The 20,752-nt window shown below is 38.0% G+C and overlaps 1 protein-coding gene across 1 annotated transcript in view; it reads left to right on the forward strand.

Moving 5' to 3' along the window:
- Positions 1-20,752, forward strand: part of LOC121423672 (FRAS1-related extracellular matrix protein 1-like) — a 29,552-nt gene that overhangs the window by 1,861 nt on the left and 6,939 nt on the right. Inside the window, exons 2-6 of the mRNA XM_041619096.1 lie at positions 4,878-5,195; positions 8,020-10,241; positions 14,989-17,562; positions 18,251-18,603; positions 18,973-19,994. Of these exons, the coding sequence (XP_041475030.1) occupies positions 4,965-5,195; positions 8,020-10,241; positions 14,989-17,562; positions 18,251-18,603; positions 18,973-19,994 (6,402 nt within the window). The 5' untranslated portion in view covers positions 4,878-4,964. The remainder of the gene's footprint in view (positions 1-4,877; positions 5,196-8,019; positions 10,242-14,988; positions 17,563-18,250; positions 18,604-18,972; positions 19,995-20,752) is intronic.

Below are 20,752 nucleotides of genomic sequence, written 5' to 3' on the forward strand. Positions count from 1 at the left end.
TTAGATCTAAACGTTACTGCTAAAATATGTTGTCTGTAAGTACGGGCCTCCAAGCTCTTCAGTCTATTTATTGGTGAGTGAGCCAACGCAGTTCCGCGGAACAACCAAAATACAGAGACTGAAGCTTTTGGTCTAATGAGAATATTGAGAAATCCTGTGCTCAAAGTCAAATAGATTTAGTTATCACAGCCAGTTCGAGATTACGACACTATCGTATCTGTCACCGTTTTTAATTGGCGAGATCAATAACATAATTTCGACAAACACGCAAACTTTTTTTATATAAAAATGGTATGTAAAGAAAATAAAATTATGCTATACAAAATTATTACATTTAAAACTTACATCATGTAATTTGAGGTCCATAATAATCCATTAAACAGGGACGATCTTGTCACTCGTATATCCAAAAAAAAGTTGCCATGTTGAAAATATCAAGTTTCGCGGGATCTGACTTCCAGGTTTTTATTTTCTCTCTCATATCGTCGCTATTCGATGAAACATCAATTTTCTTTCTTTTCGAGCATGATTCTGAGTTCGAAAAGGTATTTTGATGCTGAAAATGTGAAATGGGTGAGCAAAATAATGTTTTTCGTTTGCATAATTCATGAATATTATCAATTTTTGTTTGACTTTTATTTCTCTTTTGAAAATAAAATCACATATTTCAGCAATTAGGAGGCTGATATGTTCTACTATATAAATTAGGACTAAAAAACCCGCAAAACTTGAGGGAAAATATTCTTGGAATGACGTTGCGCAATTTTCAAACGTAACATATTTATCACAAAAATTGTTCAGGCATCATATTATGCGGCAGAATGGGTTTTAAAATTCAATCTTTTATTACCCATAACTCCTTAATGGTTAGTTGAATTTTCTTAATTTTTTTTGCGTTTCTATTGCAAAGACCTTTCATTTGATGTGTCATTCACCAATATTTCTTTTATCTTAATTTTTGGGTAATATAGTTTCCCATTGTTTTTGTTCATTTAAAAATGTTCAGTTAGTGAAATTTGTTAGATCTACTTGTAGATCTAATTTCTAAATTGCTTTACTTTTGTCTGGTGCACTGGTTCTGATGAAAGCAAATCCTGATGGAAGTAGTTGTGCACCAGTGAGTTCAACAGAGAGACTGCACTATTATTACAAGGAGGGGCACAACAAATTTTCACAAATATCCAATAGGAAAAAAAATGCCTATTGTCAAAATGAATTGTCTTTTGGGATACAACACTTTTTTATTCTGCACATCTTCGTCCTTGAAATTTTCAACCACTAAAAAAGTTACCAATTTTGGAAAAAATACCCTTTTTTCAAAATGAAATGTGCCCATTGTGAGGTAACACTTACAAAAAATCATTGTCCCTGAAGTTGATTCTCTTTTATCTGTTATTAATGATATCTTATCTTACTTAAATATTTTTTGTGCTGAAGGGGAACATATATGTAGTATAGAGAATGGGTGAATTTCTTAAAAATGGCATATGGCCTCTCACCCTTACAGCGCCTGTGGTGATACAAAAATGGTCCCTCTCTATCTTTTTTTGGTAGTAATGATGACTCGATGTGTACTGGTATGTCTTTTTCAAGCGATAATAAGTGTTTTTTGTGAGGGAATTTTCCGACAATTTTCAGCAAACAAAATCATTTCAAGGGGAAGAATTTTCTTTTAATAACATTAATACATTATACAAAAAATAATAGTGGAAAATATCATTAGAAAAGACCAGTTTTAAAACCTAAAATTGCAAAACTGCTTACTCAAGGGATATATACTGCAGTTTCTATAGTAGGGAAGATTTAGGTTATATGGAACATTTTTGACAAAAATGACTTTAAGTGTAAAGTCCAATTAGATTTTATTCAAGAAAAAATCAATATATCAGCTTAAAGCATATACATGTATCTCATGGCTACAAATGTACCCATAACAATTAACATTCTTTTAAACTCTATGATGGTTATTGAAAAAAAATCAACTTTGAATAAGACCATCTCAAGTGTTCCAACTTACCCCAGTACGGGATAAGTTGGAACATGGTGTGGGGTAACTTGGAACACTGCATGGTCAATCAAGAATTATACTAAAACTACTTACAACTGTAATACTACATGGTTTTAGCTTATTTGCTTATATTTTCAAGATAAAAATATTAAAGTGTGTATTCTGATCTGTTGAACTTTATGTTTTCTATTACCCATGTTATGCAGCCACTCACTCAGGCCAACTGTGTAATCTGCATATTTGTGTGAATTTGATTTTACAAGCAGTTACAATAAGTGTATCAGCAATTTTGTGTACATGTACTTCTGCAGTAAATTTACATGACAAAATTTAAAGGTTTATATTTTTGAATTAATTAATTATGCAAATAAGCATATGAAATTTGCCCTAATTTTGTGTGTGTATGTTTTTGCCTTTAACTCAATTTGTATAGAGCTAGTAGAATGCTAATTTTTCATGAGAGTATCAATTTTTACATTTCTAACAAAAGTCTACAAAAATTGCAAAAATATACTTAATTTATTATGTATTTGAAAAAAAATTCTTATGTATTTCTTTGTTTTCGAACCTTTGTTTTTTTCCAGTTAACATTGACGGGGAACCTTTTGTGATCATAAATAGCATAAATGAATACATTTGCATTGACTTTGTAAACGGAATCACGTTTTTGAGCAATTTTGGGTCTGGCAATTGACATGCACTTACAAAATGTTGCATAATTTTGGAACCGTGCACCTGTGCATCACCAATTTGCTCTAATATGATGCGCAAGATTTTGTGTGACGCTGTATACATGACAAAATTTGTCGAAGGGGGCCAAATTGAACGTCCCCCCAGTTTGATAAGGGTTAGTATTGCATTAGGGTCCTTCAATTGGCCTTAAATACACACTCGGACCTAACTGAGAGACAAAATAAGCATTGTATACACAATACATGTTCAAAAGAGTGTGAAATACTGTATTCATTTTTTTTTATCAAATCCAATGTTTTTATTCATGATTATGTTTGGGTTGTTAAAGTTGGAACATGTTCCCAATAGCCCCTTCATTTTTTTTCCAATTAACCCCAGAGGCCCATGTGACATAAGCTTACAGCACAAAAAGGGACTTCACCATGGCATACGAATAACCTTATTTTGTAGCTTGGTACAAGTGTCTATTATACCCTCAAACTGGCCAACTTGATCTAAAAACTTCCCGGAGATAATAAACATTAAAAAAAAAAATTACTCAGAAGGTGAAAAAACAAGCAAACCTTTCTAACTTCACCAGGCTTGTTGCACATGTGATGTCTGTAATATGGTAGAAGGCTGTTGCTAATGGCAATAATTTATATACCTGTGTTAAAGAAAATTACAATGTTTCAACTTACCCCGTGTTCAAACTAACCCCAATCTCCCCTATATATTTTGATATTTAAGAATCAGAAGTCCTCTTCCAAATGGTTTTGCTCAACTAACATTACCATTGTTTCCAATTCAAATTGATTGGTTTATATGATGATGATGATTAGAATAAATTGTAGAATAGAGACTGCCCCTGAAAATAAGGCAAAAAATGATTCTTGTGATCTCAAAAGCCTTCAAAATTGTCAGTGTTCAGTCAGTTTATGCTGATGTGCCAAGCCATAAAGTTTTGGTAGACTCCTAACATTCATTCAGTCAAATCTGGGGGGCGTTTCATCAATATTTTCGTCCGACAAGTTGTCAGATCTGACAACTTTCCTGGATTCTGATTGGTTGAGAAGCACTATTACTATAGTAACTGTCGGATAAAACAGGACTTGTCGGATAAAATGTCCGACAAGTCCTTTCATGAAACGCTCCCCAGTTTTATCATACCTATTCTAGTTCAGACATGCATTGCATACACTTCAAATTGACTTTTCACTGTGTCTCATATTATGCAATACAGTGCATTGTGGGTGGGCTTAAAATGAAAAGAGAATCCGCTCACAGGAATCATGCTTTCTATTGCACTTTGTTTTGAGATTTGTATTTGTGATTAGTTTAAGAAAAAATGTTTGAATATACAACAGGGTCTTTTAATGGAAAGGTTAACAATTAATTGTACACTTGATTTTCATGATTAGTTATACATTGTAATCAATATAATCATAAAAAATGTTCTACAATCATTGCTAAACTTTGTGTACAAGCCCCAGGTGGGTGTTTCATAAAGCTGTTTGGAAGTTAAGAGCGACTTAAAGAACGACTGGTGAACCTTTCTTATGCGCTAAACCATCGCCAATGAAAACATCATTTACCAGAAGAAAGGATCACCAGTTGCTTATGAACAGCTTTATGAAACAGCCCCCAGGTTATGAGTAAACTCAGTTTGCTGAACTACACACAATTCTTGACCTTACACTGACATGGTTAGGCAGGATATTTGTATTTCCTCTCGATAGAGATTCCATTTGCAATACGTGATGGAAACCAAGAGGAAATGAATAGTTCAGAGTAACATAAAGCTGAGCGATTGATTATTAAGATGATTTTTGCGATTATTCTTACATAATAATCAATGCAATCAGTCATAGAAATCAGCCTGATAATCAATCTTTGAGCTGTATGAAATGAGGCCTTGATGAGATTTGTGAAAGGGGACAAGTAGGTCGGGTATCATCAGATATTATACTGGAATGTAGGATAGAACAATGCATCTTTTTATGTGCTGCTGCCAGAAAAGCAATTTATGTTCAATATTTTTCAAATGTATAGATTTTGAAGTGTTCATTACTTCATTGTAAACTGTGTCATTTTTACTAGATGTTCTGTGTGATCGTAATTAGATACAGGAAATATATATAGCTATATTCCAGTGTTAAAACTAATTACCTGTATTATATTTTCATATTGGCTACAGATTCCTTGGCTGGCATTTGATGTCTGAGTGTGCGTCACTGCATCTCTGGGCTTCCACCCTCCTTGGACACACAGCGAAGCAGTCAGGATGGATGGTGTAAAAACTACCACCACTCTCCTGCTAGTCCTGGGCCTTACATGCAATGTGATTGGTCAGTTGGTGAGGGTGAACTCTGGAATGGAAGTTCCTATTGGTCGATCAGTAAGCCTTGATCAGGATGACCTGGTGTTTGAACCGGTAGAAGAAGGGGAGCAGTGTAAGGTTGAGGTAGCTCTGAACGAACCTTACTACCAGAAAGTTGGCCTTCTACAACCAGAGGTTAGCATCTCTAATCTTTCATATTCCCGGGGGCCTGTTTTAATATGGAAAGGTCATTTGAGCACAGCTTTTTAACATCAAATGCAAATCTGTAATGTGCATTTTTTTCAATTTGCTAAAATCAAGTTGATGTGGCACTCAATGAACCTTACTACTTGAACTTTTTATTATTTGTTTGGCGTCACCTGTGCCTGGGAGGCGAAAAGCGAACTGAATCACTATGATTCGCAGGTCTCTCCTCCCGATATAACTGATTGGAGGGAGTGCAGGTGGACTACTACACCAGGGTTTCCCCCTACTCTTTTACGAATAGTGCGGTGGGTTCTTAACGTGCAAAGGTGGTAACTCTCCTCTACACGGGGCCTCCACTTAACGTCCTATCCGAGGGACGGAGTATTTTCCATTGTAACATAGCCTGCATCTATGAAAGTTGGCATTCGTGACCCAGGGGTAGTTAGTCTCTTTTATTATCAGAATTGTTGCATGAAACTTTTATTTAAACACAAAGTCTCAAAATCAATTTAAAATCCTAAATGTGCACTTTTAATTGGTTTAAATAAAAATGTGTTTGATTTTTATGGGTAGTTCTTTAATTTTGATACCTTAGTCCTTGGACATACTATAAACCTTTGACTATTTTTAGTGAAAACTGCACTTGACATAGGCTATGCTATCCCCAATGCAACTATTATATACTTTTCTTTGATAGCCTTAGTAGAATGTGGTACTTACATGTACCTCAAGGATTAGATATTTGATGTACGGTAGTTTGGTGATTTAGATCAGTAGATCTAAAGCCCCTTTAACCCTATCTAGGCCGGGGGGGGGTTAACGTGTCGCTCGATAGTTTTGCTGGGAATTTTTTTTTTACTGCGCTGCTCGTTGACTTTTAACTTTCAAGTCTTGCGCAACTTTTGAGACCAATTTTGCGTCATCCGGGTACGCGGTTCCGAAATTACGCAACGTTATTTAAGTGCATGTCGGACCAAAAGTTACTAAAAAACATGATTTCGTGTACAAAGTCAATGTACATTGTGTTTTCAACCAAAAATCATGATTGTATGATGATTTTTAGTTTTGCTGATCTAAATGTATGTATTTTATGCTGTTTATGATCTTAGAAGAGTCCCCAATGAATTTCATTTAAAAAAACAATGAAAAACAAAGAAATTGCAAAAAACAATACATGTAATACATGTAAGAAATTGATCTGATATCACAATTTTTTTAATGTAAACTTGCTAAGAACACCACAAAGAGTTTCTATGCCAAAAATTAGAACATTGGAACTTTTTTTTATGGAGTTATAGGAAAAAGTATAATTTCGCATACTAATTACCATAAATTAGCATAATCACTTAATAACAATTCGCATGAAATAAATTACTATACTATTTTGTAGATAATATCCCAGACAAGCTGCTTACCAATTTTCGGCGCGATTGCGTGGTCGAAGGCCTAGATCTCAAGGGGGGGGGGCTGTTAACCCGGCCTAGATAGGGTTAAAGTCCCTTTAAAACTTCAAATCACAAGATCTTTGATTAAAATTCCACCTCAATGTTAGAGCCACATAGTAAAGCATATATTTTGTTTGGGCCACATCAGTCAGGATTGTATCACTCTTAGCATAGTGGTGGAGAGTGATAGATTTAAAGGAAACAGTGATATTATTGAATTTATATGATGAGATGAACAGAATAAGGAAATGTTTCTGTCATATCCGTGTATTGTTCAGGTTAGTGGTTTTAAACCAATGGAATCTGTGGTTGAGGCTTGTTACAACAGAATGATTTTAGGAGTGGGCTGATATAATTACCACATTATTGTAAAAAAAAAGGGATTAGAAACAGTAACCTTAACTTAGCAAGTTATTGTCTCACTTTCATTACCAGCAGACATACAATGTACCTTAGCAATAGATGTAGGAAATGTCAAGGTATTTCCTTCATATATTATTTCCTGTTTCCTCAATGTGATTACTATTGAATTAGAAACCCACTATCATACAAAGTGAAATTCAGGGGAAAAACATTTCCTGTCAAACCTACTAATCAGGTTTGAGGTTTTATCATTTACTTTTAGACATTCATCAACTATTTCTTTATTTTTACATGTAGACTTGTATCAAAATTGTAATGATATTGATATCAATTTAATTCTGTGAATTCATCCATTAAGATAAAATGCAATATCCTTTTGTAATTCTCCCTTGAAAAAGAGGTCACTTAAAGACTCTCTAATGTTGGTTTTTAAGGGAAATTTAACACTTACATGTACATGTACATGTATGAGGTGCTTTCATCTACAGATTTTTTTAGTTACTATGAGTATGATGAATATGACCAACAGCTGTTATGTAATTGATGTAGTATACTCCTTGATATGGTAAAGACATGTACCACTGCTACAGATTAATTGGCTGAGACCCAAAGATGATGCTTTGTTACAAGGATTTCTATTGCTCCCTATAAAGCTTTGTGTCAGTAAATTGTAATTCTACTTCCCATTAAACCTCAAGAGAGACAAAAATACAATATTTATGATGTAAGTGTATTTACATGTAGCTATCTTCCAGTGAATTAGATCATAAATTCAATGTGAAAAGTAAGTTAGAAAAAAGCTTGGAACCAGCAGGCCATTACTGGTCCATGGCACAGTTATGATGACATCGGGGCAAGTATACCTAAGCCCAGAATGGAATGTTGAAGGGTTGCTGTAGAATATACCCAATTACTTTAACAACAAATCCTTTTGAATGCAAAATTGAATATGCAGAGAGTATATCAGAATGATGTACTTGTACTCTTCCTCTTTTTCTTTGCAGGTGTTTGATTGTGAGTTCTTGCCAGAGACCATCAAGTACACTCATTCTGGACTACCATACTTGGACCATGATGTGGTAAAATTACGAGTCTACAAGTTCACCGAGACGGACACGGTTTCAGAGACAGTTTACCTCAGGGTCAACGTCTCCTTGAATTCTTATGAAACTGTGAGGCCGATGGGACCACTTCAAGTTGACCGCTTCTTTGGAAGTTCGGAGTTGATTGACATGAGAGTTCTGGACTTGGCATACGAGCGCTACAGGAACGTGTCTTGTATGGTGCATATCAACACGGTCACAAGTGGGTTTCCAAAGTACGGGGAACTGACAAAAGGAGAGGGTGAGGAGAAGGTGAGGGTTAGAGCCCTTACTGCAGATTGCTACGATTTCATGATGGGAATGATACGCTATGAGCATCTTGTGCCTCCGACGCCAAACATAGACTATATTCCGATGACTGTGACAACAAATGATCCATTGCTGATTGAAGGAACCTATGAGGAGGTGTACTACTTACCTGTGGAGATCACGGAAGCATTTCCAAATCAGAATCCAATTGCAGCGATGATGAGCATGTATGTAATGGAGGCAGATCAGTTCATCCTGACCACCATCACGCCCTCGGTGATCTCTGGTAGAGATGATGAAACTGCCAATGAGGATCTGGTGTTCTTTATCAGTCAACCCTTCGGTCCAGACGAAGGGTACATCGTCAACCTTGATGACCACACCCACCCAATAGAATCCTTCACACAGTATGACCTGTCAAGATTGAATATAGCGTACAAACCTCCCATCGTCAGCTCAGCAGAGAGGCGAGTCTTTACAGCAGAGTTCACTGTCTATGATACTTACTTTGCGGAAAGTAATCCCATTAACCTTATGGTGTCAGTGAGGACCACTGAAACGAATGCTCCTAGAGTTTCGGTGAATACTGGTCTTACTATGTTAGAAGGACAGTCAAGGATCATCCGTCCAACAAATCTTCAACTAGTTGACAATGACAATCTGAATTTTGTTCGAGCTAAAGTGGTTGGTGGACTACGCCATGGAAGGCTCTACAATAATGAACGTCCTGTCATCATGTTCTCGGCAGCAGATATTAATTCCAATAACCTTGTATATCGTCATGATGATAGTGACACTTTGAAGGATAGCATTGAGCTGAGGATCACAGATGGACGACACAGTGTCAGGACAACCTTCCCTATAAATATTCTTCCAAAGGATGACAGTGCCCCTTATCTCATCAACAATGTCCAGTTTGAACTCCAAGAAGGTAGTACAATTCGTATCACCCGTTTCTTGCTCGTTGCAGCTGATATGGACTCTAGCGATGACTACATAATCTTCAGAATCACTCAGCCTCCAGTGGCTGGTGAAATCTTGAAGAAGTTCTCTGAAGATGCATACGGGTATCCTGTCACAGAGTTCACTCAGAGAGATCTATTCCGTGGCCTGATCTACTATCACCATCTTGGTGGAGAGGTCTTCTTAGATACTTTCGAGCTGGTTCTTCTGGACAACCAGATACCTCCTAATGAGTCACCAACACAGGTTGTGATGGTGAAGATTAGTCCTGTACATGATCTGCCTCCAGAGAGGGTTTCTGGATCAACACAGTCTCTTATTGTCCGGGAAACAGAGATTGCGTACATTACCAAGAATCAACTGCACTTCACGGATGCTGAATCAACTGAAGAACATCTTCGCTATACCATCACAACCCCACCTTACATAACAGATACACACAGCCTTACTAATGCTGGGAGGGTGATATCAACAGTGGATGTTCTATCCCCTACTAAGGATCCCAACATGCCAGCCATTCGATCTTTCACCCAGGGTGAGGTAAACATGCACAACATTGCCTACATGCCACCCTTAAAGGAGATCGGTCCAAACCCTGCACACATCCGTTTTGTCTTCTCTGTCTCTGATCCCTTCGGAAACCTTGTCCTAGGTGAACTCTTTGACATCACTGTCTTACCTGTCAACAACCAGGGGCCGGTCTTACGTGTCAACGACCTCACTGTCCGGGAGGGTCAGTCCTTGACCTTAGACCCTGTGAAATTCTCAGTGTCTGACATGGATACGGAGGCCAGAGATCTGATCATCAATCTCTTGGAGCTGCCTGAACATGGAAGGATTCTCTTGAATGGAGTCAACCTGACTGTTGGGAACCATGTCACCATGTCTGACGTTGCTGCAGGTAGGGTCAGGTAAGGCCTAATACTAGAGGTCTCTTGTGACTTTTCTTAGTTTTGTAAGGCTATTTTTTATGCTTCTGTCCTCTATATGTTATTGCTGGATGTATAATGTATGGGGGTTTTCAGTCTGCCCTTCCATATTTATCCTGATACAATGCTGTCCAAGTATAGTATGCACATAGTAGTTTTTGGTCAAAGGTTACAGTTGTCATTATATATCTTGTGATTACTAAAAATTGTTGGAGCAGTCCATTTCAAACTTTGTTCATGTATATGAGTGACCTTGACCTGATTGGATTTCGGGTCTTACGTGCCAGTGACCCCAATGTCCTTGAGGGTCAAAACTCAAAGGGTCACAGAGGTATTTTTTTTATTGTTGAAAATTTTGTAAGTCAGGTGTGAAACGAATTCTTGGTCTGGTAGTGGGGGATGCATAAGGTTTGACTGGGTGCATTCGAGAATCCATCTTTTTTGTAGTGTCAAAGGCTTTTGTAAAATATGTCCATAGTGTATTAAGGAAATTTAAGATGACACATTAACTATATGATATTTGTACATTGCAGTTATGACATCAGAATCTGACTCACTTTTAGTAAATTTGAGAAAAATCCAGAGTAATAAAGATATTGGACAGTGATGATAACATTCCAAACATGCTTAAAGGAGAATGAAACCATTGGATCAAGTTTGTGTGAAAACAGAAAAATCAAAGAAACAGATCAACAAAAGTTTGAGAAAAATCGGACAAATAATGAGAAAGTTATGAGCATTTGAATATTGCGATCACTAATGCTATGTAGATCTTCAAATTGCCAATGCGACAAAGATGTGTGATGTCACTTGTGAACAACTCTCCCCATTACTTTAGTATATATTTCACTTGAATTGCCTCTTTTATCACATCTATCCATAGATCATGTGTTCTTTCTACATACTGTACATGAGGGCATGTAATACATATTTTTAAGAATACATCATGGATAGAGATTTTGTATCATCATAAGAAAAAGCAAAAAGAGACATTTTGAGGGTCCACCAAAGGGAAAGTTTTTCATCAGTGACATCACACATCCTTGTCGCATTGCCAATGGGAGGATCTCCATAGCATTAGTGATTGCAATATTCAAATGCTCATAACTTTCTCATTATTTGTCCGATTTTTCTCAAACTTTCTTTAGTCTTATTCTTTGATTTTTCTGTTTCTACACAAGCCTGTATGTTCCAAAGGTTTCATTCCCCTTTGATATTTCTCCAACAAGTATATACCTCATTGATTTTGTCATGTATGTGTTCAAAATGATTCATATAAGTACTGGACTTGTTTTGCACTTTGAACCTATCTGACTGCTAATATTACATGGATGAAATAAGTATGTCATGAATATATCAGAGGAAAAAGTTGGTTGAGATCTACTGCACTATGATGTATTTTACATTTTCAACGTTTATACCCAAATGTAAATGTGACAGAAATTTTTCTGAAACAATTTAAGGGAAAAATTGATTTCTTAAAAAAGCCAAATGAAATTGCTGTTCCAAGAATTTTAAGTGAAATAAATGTTATTATTTTTCATGTGTTTAAAGTACTTCCTATGGATATTAAGTTACTGGTAGAGCATTTACCACCAATTCTACATGTATTTCCATTGGTTAAAGAGAGGAAAGAGTTATTTACATGCATACATGTTTAGACTTGGATCTTCTCTCTTGAATCTCAAGTGGGACATTCTGTCGTACTTTAAGTTTGAAACTAGTTCAGGGTTTGTATTTCCAGGACACAAGTTCATCAAGGTCAGAAAGAAGTAAAGCAGGAAGTAGACTTGGCTCACTCTATGTTTAGTCTGGGTTCATAATGAGGTTATTTCTGGCTACAATGTGTTTACATAGATCAGGGCCCCGTCTAACAAAGAGTTACAATTGATCCAATCAATCGTATTGACTCTACGGATATATCCGATATCCAACAGTGTCATAACTTTCTTCAGGAAATTTGCAAAATATCCTTTGTAAACAAAAGAGAACACACCAAATTGTCAAGAAATAGATGGATTTATAAGTATACATCATACAGGGGGTGTATCTAGAAATATTTTATATGTTGACGTTTTTGGCAATCCAAAGTTGCGATTGATTGGGTTAATCGTAACTCTATTATGATTGATCCAATCAATAGTAAGTCTATGGAAATCCGTCAGTGTCATATTTATTACAGGAAATGTGCAAAAACTTTGTAAACAACAGAAAGGAGAGCACACCTAGCTGTCAAGAAATCAATGAATATATAGATATAAATTCATATCGAGAGAATATTTTTGAGCAAACATGCATTTTATGTGTTGAATTTTCTGGCTTTCCATAGTTGCGATTGATTTGATCAATCGTAACTATTTGTAAGACGGGGCCCAGGACCCCATGATATAAAGCTTAAAGATTGATTGTGGAGCTGATATTAAACATTGATCATAACAATAATCCACTGGAATCAATCACAAAAATCAACCCTATGATCAATCACCAAGCTTAATGTTGCCAGGCCCTGTAGGATAAACTACTATGTAGTCAAATGTTATTCTATTCATGGAAGCTATTTTGAGATTTATTGTTATAGAGGGAGTCATATTGTCTTTTACTTTGATTATTCTGGCCTATTTATAAAAAAAAACACTTTTACTCTGTATATGTATACATGTGTATAAATCAGGGGCAGATCCAGGATTTTTCTAAAGGGGGGGGGGGCACATTTTCCGGAGGAAAAATTTGACCAGCAAAAAAAAACAAAAAAACAGGGTTTTATGACCAAAAATTAACAAACAAATTTGACAAGCAAGAAAACAAACTTTATAATGACTTGATTATCATGATGGATTTGAAAATTGCAAAAATTTAAATCACCGAAATAGCAGCTCTAACTCTTATTCTGTATGTTACATGCCCATTCACATCATTGTTTTCCTTTCTATATCTTTCACACCTGACTTGTGAGAATATAGAAGATTAGGTTATTCATTCTTAGATTGAAGTAGCTATGTGAGTAATATTCTTAAAGGGGAAGTTCACCCTGGCAAAAAGTTTATTGTAAAAATAGCAGAAAAAATAATAAAAAATATTGACGAAGGTTTGAGAAAAATTCATCAAATAATTAAAAAGTTATTAGAATTTCAATTATTTGATTTGTGACGTCATATGTGAGCAGCATTCCTACATGGCGAATGGTAAAAAATCAATGAAATGTCATTTTCTCAGAAAATTGAAAATGGTGTTTACTGTACCTTTTGTATATCAATAGACAAATCATTTCACACCCGATCATGAATAGAAAACAAAATTAAGTCATCAGCAACCATATAAAATTTTAAATTCATGCATTTTATATTACATAACACATGGGGCAGCTGCTCGTTTATGACGTCACAAATCCAAAACTTTGAACTCTAATAACTTTCTTATTCTTTAACGGATTTTCCTCAAACCTTCACCAATATTTTTTACTATTTTTTCTGCTATTTTTACAACAAAGTTTTCTTCAGGGTGGACTTCCCCTTTAAAGTGTAAAAGTTTGAAGTTGTTCCCGAGAGAATTTTTTTGAATTGCCATTGAAGCTTGTCTCACAAAGTGAAAAACATTATATCTGGGTCTGGTTTGGTGCATAATGATTATGATATATAATTATGAAGCATTAACTCATTCCATCTTACATCGTTACTGATCATGACATGACACATTTTTTTTTCTCAAATAACACTGCTGTATATTACTTTGAAATATATTTACATGTATTTCTTGTTTGCAGAGAAGTTTAAATGAAATAATTACATAGGATTCATACATACTGGACAGGGTTTATGAAACATATCCCCATTATTGCCAGTGTCGAGTAAAAAATGAACACCAAATAAAATCCCCAGAGACAAACAAGCACTATAAAAGAAAAAAGGAGTATCAATCCTACATGTATATGGTGAACAGACTTTAACAGCATGAAATAGCCACTGGTGACCTTGTCTGTCAATTCTAATACTCTACATAATTGAAAAGATTAAGGTGTGAGTATGAGTCAGGACTTTCTATACTTGTCTCAGTGGTGGTGGATTTAGGCGGTAGATGGGGGGGGGGGGCATTTTCTCTGAAAAAAAAATGGACAAGCAAGCACAAATCAAGAAATTCATCACCACTTATGTGTTAATTATTTTGGAGTCATTATTTGTTTTGAAAAGTAAAGAAAAGAATTATGGGGAGGGGGGACTTGCCCCCTGTGGCCCTCTGGTTCTACTATTACTAGGTGTATTTTTAACAGTTGTTGATGTTTGCTGCTGAAACAATACAAATCTGTGACCAGCGACTTCCTGAATTAAATTAATCAAAATCAAGCAATAAAAATCTCAACAGGTACTGTAACTTGGTAATATTCCTGGGTCCCGTAACACCAAGAATAGCACTCTATAGCTACTTTGAAAGAACAGTTCTGATTAGTTCCTAGTCGGTCTACTGAGCAACATGTGCATGTAACAATGATCTTGATAGGGCATTTCATTTAATGATAAATCACTAACCTTTGTGTTATGGAGCCCTGATCTGGTAACTATACATTATGTTGGGGGTATTTAAAGCTTGAGTTTTTGGTATTTTGTATTTTTAATTGTCTCAAGGAGATTTTCAACCCCATTCGTGCTGTTACAATAGATTTTTACCAGATCTGTGGAGAGTAGTAGTGGTAAACCTATGCTGATTGTGCATTTTCTTTGTATTTTTCTCTTTACAGCTACATGAGCGATGGTTCTGAGTCTTCCAGTGACCAGTTCACAGTGAGCCTGTCAGATGGTGTCCACTCCATCACTGAGATTGTCACCATCAACGTCATTCCTGTCAACGATGAAGTTCCGGCTTTGCTACCGGGTCTGGAGTCAGAACTGACCATTCCAGAGGGAGGGAGTGTGACTATAGGATCAGATGTCCTCTCAGCAACGGACCCAGACACCAATGACCTGCTGCTCCATTACATTGTAGTGATGCACCCCCTCAGGGGTGTACTGTTGAAGGATGGGGTGATTGTGAATAGGTTTTCCCAGAGGGACGTCAACAGAGGGAAGATAGTTTATGAACACACTGGTGGGGAGACGGGTCTTAGTAATATCCAAGATGTGATAACGTTTATCGTATCGGATAAGAGCATTCCATCCAATCCGGACCTTCCAGTGAAAGATGTCATCATCAACATCACTCCGTCTGATGATAGGCCTCCTAGGATAGTCTTTGGGAATCCTTTCTTTGTTAATGAGGGTGAGAAAGCACCGCTGACTGTGGATGTCCTCAGTGCTGTTGATCGAGACTCTCCATCGGGTGACCTGCGGTTCGTCATCACTCGCCAACCTGTCTGGGGCTTTGTAGAGAATGTCCTACCAACACCTGGGTTTGAGAAGAGTAATGCAGGTAAACCTATCACTTCTTTCACCTTCCAAGACATCACTGATGGCAACATCAACTTTGTCCAGTCACCGTCTTCCAGGATGGAGCCCATTAGTGATTCCTTTATGTTATATGTAACCGATGGAGAACACTCCTCACCTAATGTGACATTTGTGGTGAATATCACTCCTCAGAATGATGAAGTGCCGACACTGACGGTCCGCAACTTCACAGTTCACGAAGGGTCGTTCTTCAAGATCAGGACTGATACAATCAATGCGAATGACCTTGATATCCCGATGGATATGCTGATGTTCTCTATAGTAAGGGCACCAGAGCATGCCATGATTATAAACAGAGTGCCCACTCTTGTTGAGAGTCCTACACCAGTCTATGACTTCAATATCAACCAACTTGTAAATACCCTCTCCCTGGCATATGTGCATGATGGCTCTGAATCTACAGAGGATAGGTTTGTAGTTCGGGTAACAGATGGGAAGCATACTGTCCGTAAAACTGTCAACATCACCATCATCCCGGTCAATGATGAGAGTCCAGAGATAATCAAGAATGCAGGTATTAGGATCAGTATTCGTGAGAGTCGCATTCTATCTTCAGTCATCCTCCGGACGGAAGATAGAGACACACCCGATGATTATCTCGTCTATACCCTGAACTCTCTACCAAGGAGGGGCACCTTGCAGCGCAAGGTTGCTGAGGATACCTGGGAAGACATCACTGACACTCTCACCAACTTCACCCAATGGGATCTCAATCAGAACTTGATACGTTATGTCCATTCTGCAAACTTGGGTTCCAAAGGCATAGACCGATTCTATTTCTCTGTTAGTGATGGTGTCCACTCAACAGGAAAACAGAACTTTAGGATCATGATCCAGAACACCAAACGAGAACCGTTGATCATCACCAATAATGGCCTTCAACTCGATGAAGGCCAGACAGTCATCATTCCACCAACTATCCTATCTGCAAATGACAACAGTGGGCAGCTGACTGATATTTTATTCAACGTCTTGTCATCTCCAACGCAGGGACACTTGGAGGATGTTGCCAGGCCTGGTATACCTCTCACAACCTTTTCTCAAATGGACATCTTGGGTCAGAGGTTGGTGTATAGACATCTCAGGGTTGATCAAATCAATAATGATGAATTCACATTCAGTGTGACCAATGGATATGAAGTCCGTAATGACACTTTCCAGATCATTGTTAATCCTGTGGACAATATGTTGCCAGTACTTATGGTCAAAGAAGAGGTGACTGTGGCTCAAAATGGTTTCCAGATCATCTCTCTATCGCAGCTCCATGCTCTTGATCCAGATACCCCAGCATCAAGTGTGTTCTTTGTCGTCACCCAAATGCCTCATTTCGGAACTCTGCTGATTGGGGGCCTTCCTATCGACCAGAGATTTACCCAACAGGATGTTGATAACTATGACATCTCGTATCGACATGACTTTGGACAAGCGGACACTGACGAGTTCTTCTTTGTTGTTGAAGATGGCACCAACAGGGGGTTCTTGAGTGGTGGCAACATCCGGTACGAGCCAGTGCGCTTCCAGATCAACATCAACATTGTGGATTCCTCGCCTCCAGAAATCATCACCAACGTTGGTCCCACCAAGATGCAGACAATGCTTGATAGGACTGGATTTGTCTTCTCCAACATGAATCTCCAAGCTGTGGATGACTGTCCTGCAGACGACGTGACATACTCTGTGGTGAAAGATCCCATGTTTGGTCATCTGGAATATGTTGACACCTTCCAGAGGATACAAGGACGTTTCGTACAGACAGACATCAACAACAAGAGAGTGATGTATGTGATGAGGGACAATGCCAGAGCAGCCAATGACAGCTTTATGTTTGATGTTTGGGATTGCCATGGAAACAGTTTGCAAAATCAGAGGTATGTCTATCATTGCCATTTGCGCTGTAGGTTATAAACCAATTTGAAGGCTGATGTTGGCATCACAATTACCGTAGTACCTTTGCATTCCTATGCTTTAGGTGCCCATAAAATATTGGACAAAAGACAAAGCCTAGAGTATTATATATGGTAATGCTGTGCTTGTGCTGTCAACAGTCTTCTGTTCCCAAAATTAAGCCTTGAGATAAATCTATTTGTTACATATTGGCGGTGTAGAAAAATTGTTTCGTTATGTCAGGGGATGATCTTAATTTATACCATTCAGTCACTACCTTTTCAAATTATTGTCAAAAGCGAAAAGACCTGAGATTCAATTGAACTAAATTTTAATAATATAATTAAAACCATTTCTAACTATGTAATTGTACACTAGCAGATATTAATTCGCATAAATATACTGAGCCTAATTGTGTTATATGGCACTGATATTGTCTTGAAAATGTACACTTTGCATTGGAAGTCAGCCCCAGTATTAAACATGGACACCAGACATGAATTAGTGCTATTTGCTGTGCTGTGCATGAGATAACAAATGGGCTAGGATATAATTATTGGAAATAGGCATTGTGCAGACTCAAGATATGTTCAAAAGATTAAGACAAGACTAAAGACCAATAAATGGGACAAAAGCTTTCTTTTTAAGGAATGATACTGTATCCTCACCCAGGTTTTCTATGCACTGGTCTGTGGTGATGTTCTCTCGTCCTCAGTTCATGGTCTGTGAGTCCGACGGCACTCTCTCCATCCCGATCATCCGGATCGGCAACCAGCGCCTGTCTTCCTTTGTCAGTCTGGAACTCCAGGACATGACGGCCACCAGCGGGTTGGACTACCAACCGAGCCGGGCAAGGCTTCTCCAATTTGATCCAGCCATTACCTCGGTGGCATGGGATGCTGTCCTGATGGCGGATGACCTAGAGGAAACGAGAGAGCGATTCAGGCTGACTCTGGTCGATCCAGTCAATGCGGTGATCGGAGAGTACAACAGGATTACAATTGTCATCAAGGATTCTAAGAATGGTTAGTTAGATCTGCTTTCTTTACACTCGTTTCCATTCAGGAACTTTCAAGAGATAAGAATTTGTGTTCTAGAGTGCATATTTGGCAAGTGTTGGTACTACATGATCATTACGTGAATGCGACCATCAGATATATATAAGCACTGATAGAGCCACTGCTATTTAGAAAAGCACCTTGGACTTTCATGTAAATGCAAGTTTTGGTACAGAATCAAGATTGATTAGCAGTTTAGTATGATAGTCATAATTATTTATGTTGGTCATTAAATTCCTTTGTTGAGTTTATAAGATAACTATTTTCGTTGATGGAGATGGGTGATATTGGCTAATATTTGAAAAATGTTCTGTGTTTTACCCCTTCTCATCGTAGGTGTGTGCAAGAGTTCCCCAACTGATGTGCAACCTTCAGTGGATATTCCTGGATGTTGTGGAGATCAATCAGGAATAGTGGATCACCAGCTTGTTCCAGTTCCGGGAATACCACCACAGGATCCATACCCTTATAATCCAGGTGCTGGATCTGGTCCTTACGACCCTGGAGTAGGTCCGGATGGTGGACTGGGATTTAGACCTGGACCCTACAATCCTGGTGAAGGCCCAGGACCATACAATCCTGAGGCAGTACCAGATGGAGGAATAGTTGGTGGACCTGACTTGGGACCAGGTCCTTACAACCCTGGGGGACCTTCAGTTCCAGGACAAGGTCCCTACAATCCTGGTGGGGACCCAATATTTAGACCAGGACCATATGACCCATACCAACCTGGAGTAGGTGACCCAGTCTTTAATGAAGGAAGTCTTGTTGATGCTGACCCTGCAATCAACGATGGACCTCCAGTGCAGTATCCTCCAGGAGCACCTAGGGTTGAGCAACAGCCATTTGATCCTTATGCAGAAGAGACCTGGTACAGATATCCATTTGGTGTTGGATATGATGGCACAGATGGGACTCGCTATGAGGGACCATATGGGTCACAGCCTGTTATTGTTGAACCACTCCCTGATCAGAACTGCTGCGAGGATGGATTAGTCCAGCTTGGGGGTGGAACAGAACAGGGTGGTCCTAATCCTAACTTTAATCCAAACCAGCAGGGCAACTTGTATCCGATAGGTAACCCCAATTCATACCCACAAGGACAACCATCTTCACCCAGGAACCCTCCCAATCACGGCCCATCAACTAATTTTGAGCAGCCATACGTCCCTCCTGGTCCAGGAGGCTATCCTCCCCCTCAAGGAGGAGTGGAACCTGACCAACCTCCAGTTGCACCTGATGGAGATGTTAGACTGTACCATGCCACAGTAGGGGGTGCTGGTGGCCAGACGCATGTTGTACCCATAGTACTTGCAGATAATCGACCAGGGCAGCTGGAGGAGGATCAACCACCAGAAGTAAATATTAGCCTTACATTAATTTGTAATGATATTTAACTTTTTTAATCTCATAGAAATTTGTCAGATGGTTTTAGAGGGCAGAGTCCATATGAAGTGTTAATATGATGAGGCAATGACTTCTTCATTGTTTATTTGACTCCAAGTAAACCCTTTACCAAGACCAGATGCTACACTTTATTGTGAATGGAATTCAGTATTTTGTCCTAGTTTAAACGTGTATCAATTATGACATATCTGGATATTTGATTCTATCTAGCTTTAATATCACAATAAGGAAACAAATTTTCCCTCATAAGTTGTTGTGATACAGTGTTAATTTACAATGGTGGGTGAAGAGTTTGCTAGATTTGACATTTTCACAACCCTTTCCTGAAGGAAGGAGGTACATGTTTTAATTCTATATACATAATATATAAAGTAGTTTGTTAGATTTCAAAAACGTTTATTATCTGCAATATATTGAAACTCCCATATTTGTCTCACCTGCATAGCAGAGTGAGACAATAGGCGCCGCTTTTCCGACGGCGGCGTCAACATCAAATCTTAACCTGAGGTTAAGTTTTTGAAATGACTTCATAACTTAGAAAGTATATGGACCTAGTTCATTAAACTTGGACATAAGGTTAATCAAGTATCACCAAACATCCTGCATGAGTTTCACGTCACATGACCAAGGTCAAAGGTCATTTAGGGTCAATGAACTTTGGCCGATTTGGGGGTATCTGTTGAATTACAATCAAAACTTTAAAAGTTTT

This window comes from Lytechinus variegatus, chromosome 11, assembly GCF_018143015.1.
Source record: "Lytechinus variegatus isolate NC3 chromosome 11, Lvar_3.0, whole genome shotgun sequence".
Lineage (NCBI taxonomy): Eukaryota > Metazoa > Echinodermata > Echinoidea > Temnopleuroida > Toxopneustidae > Lytechinus > Lytechinus variegatus.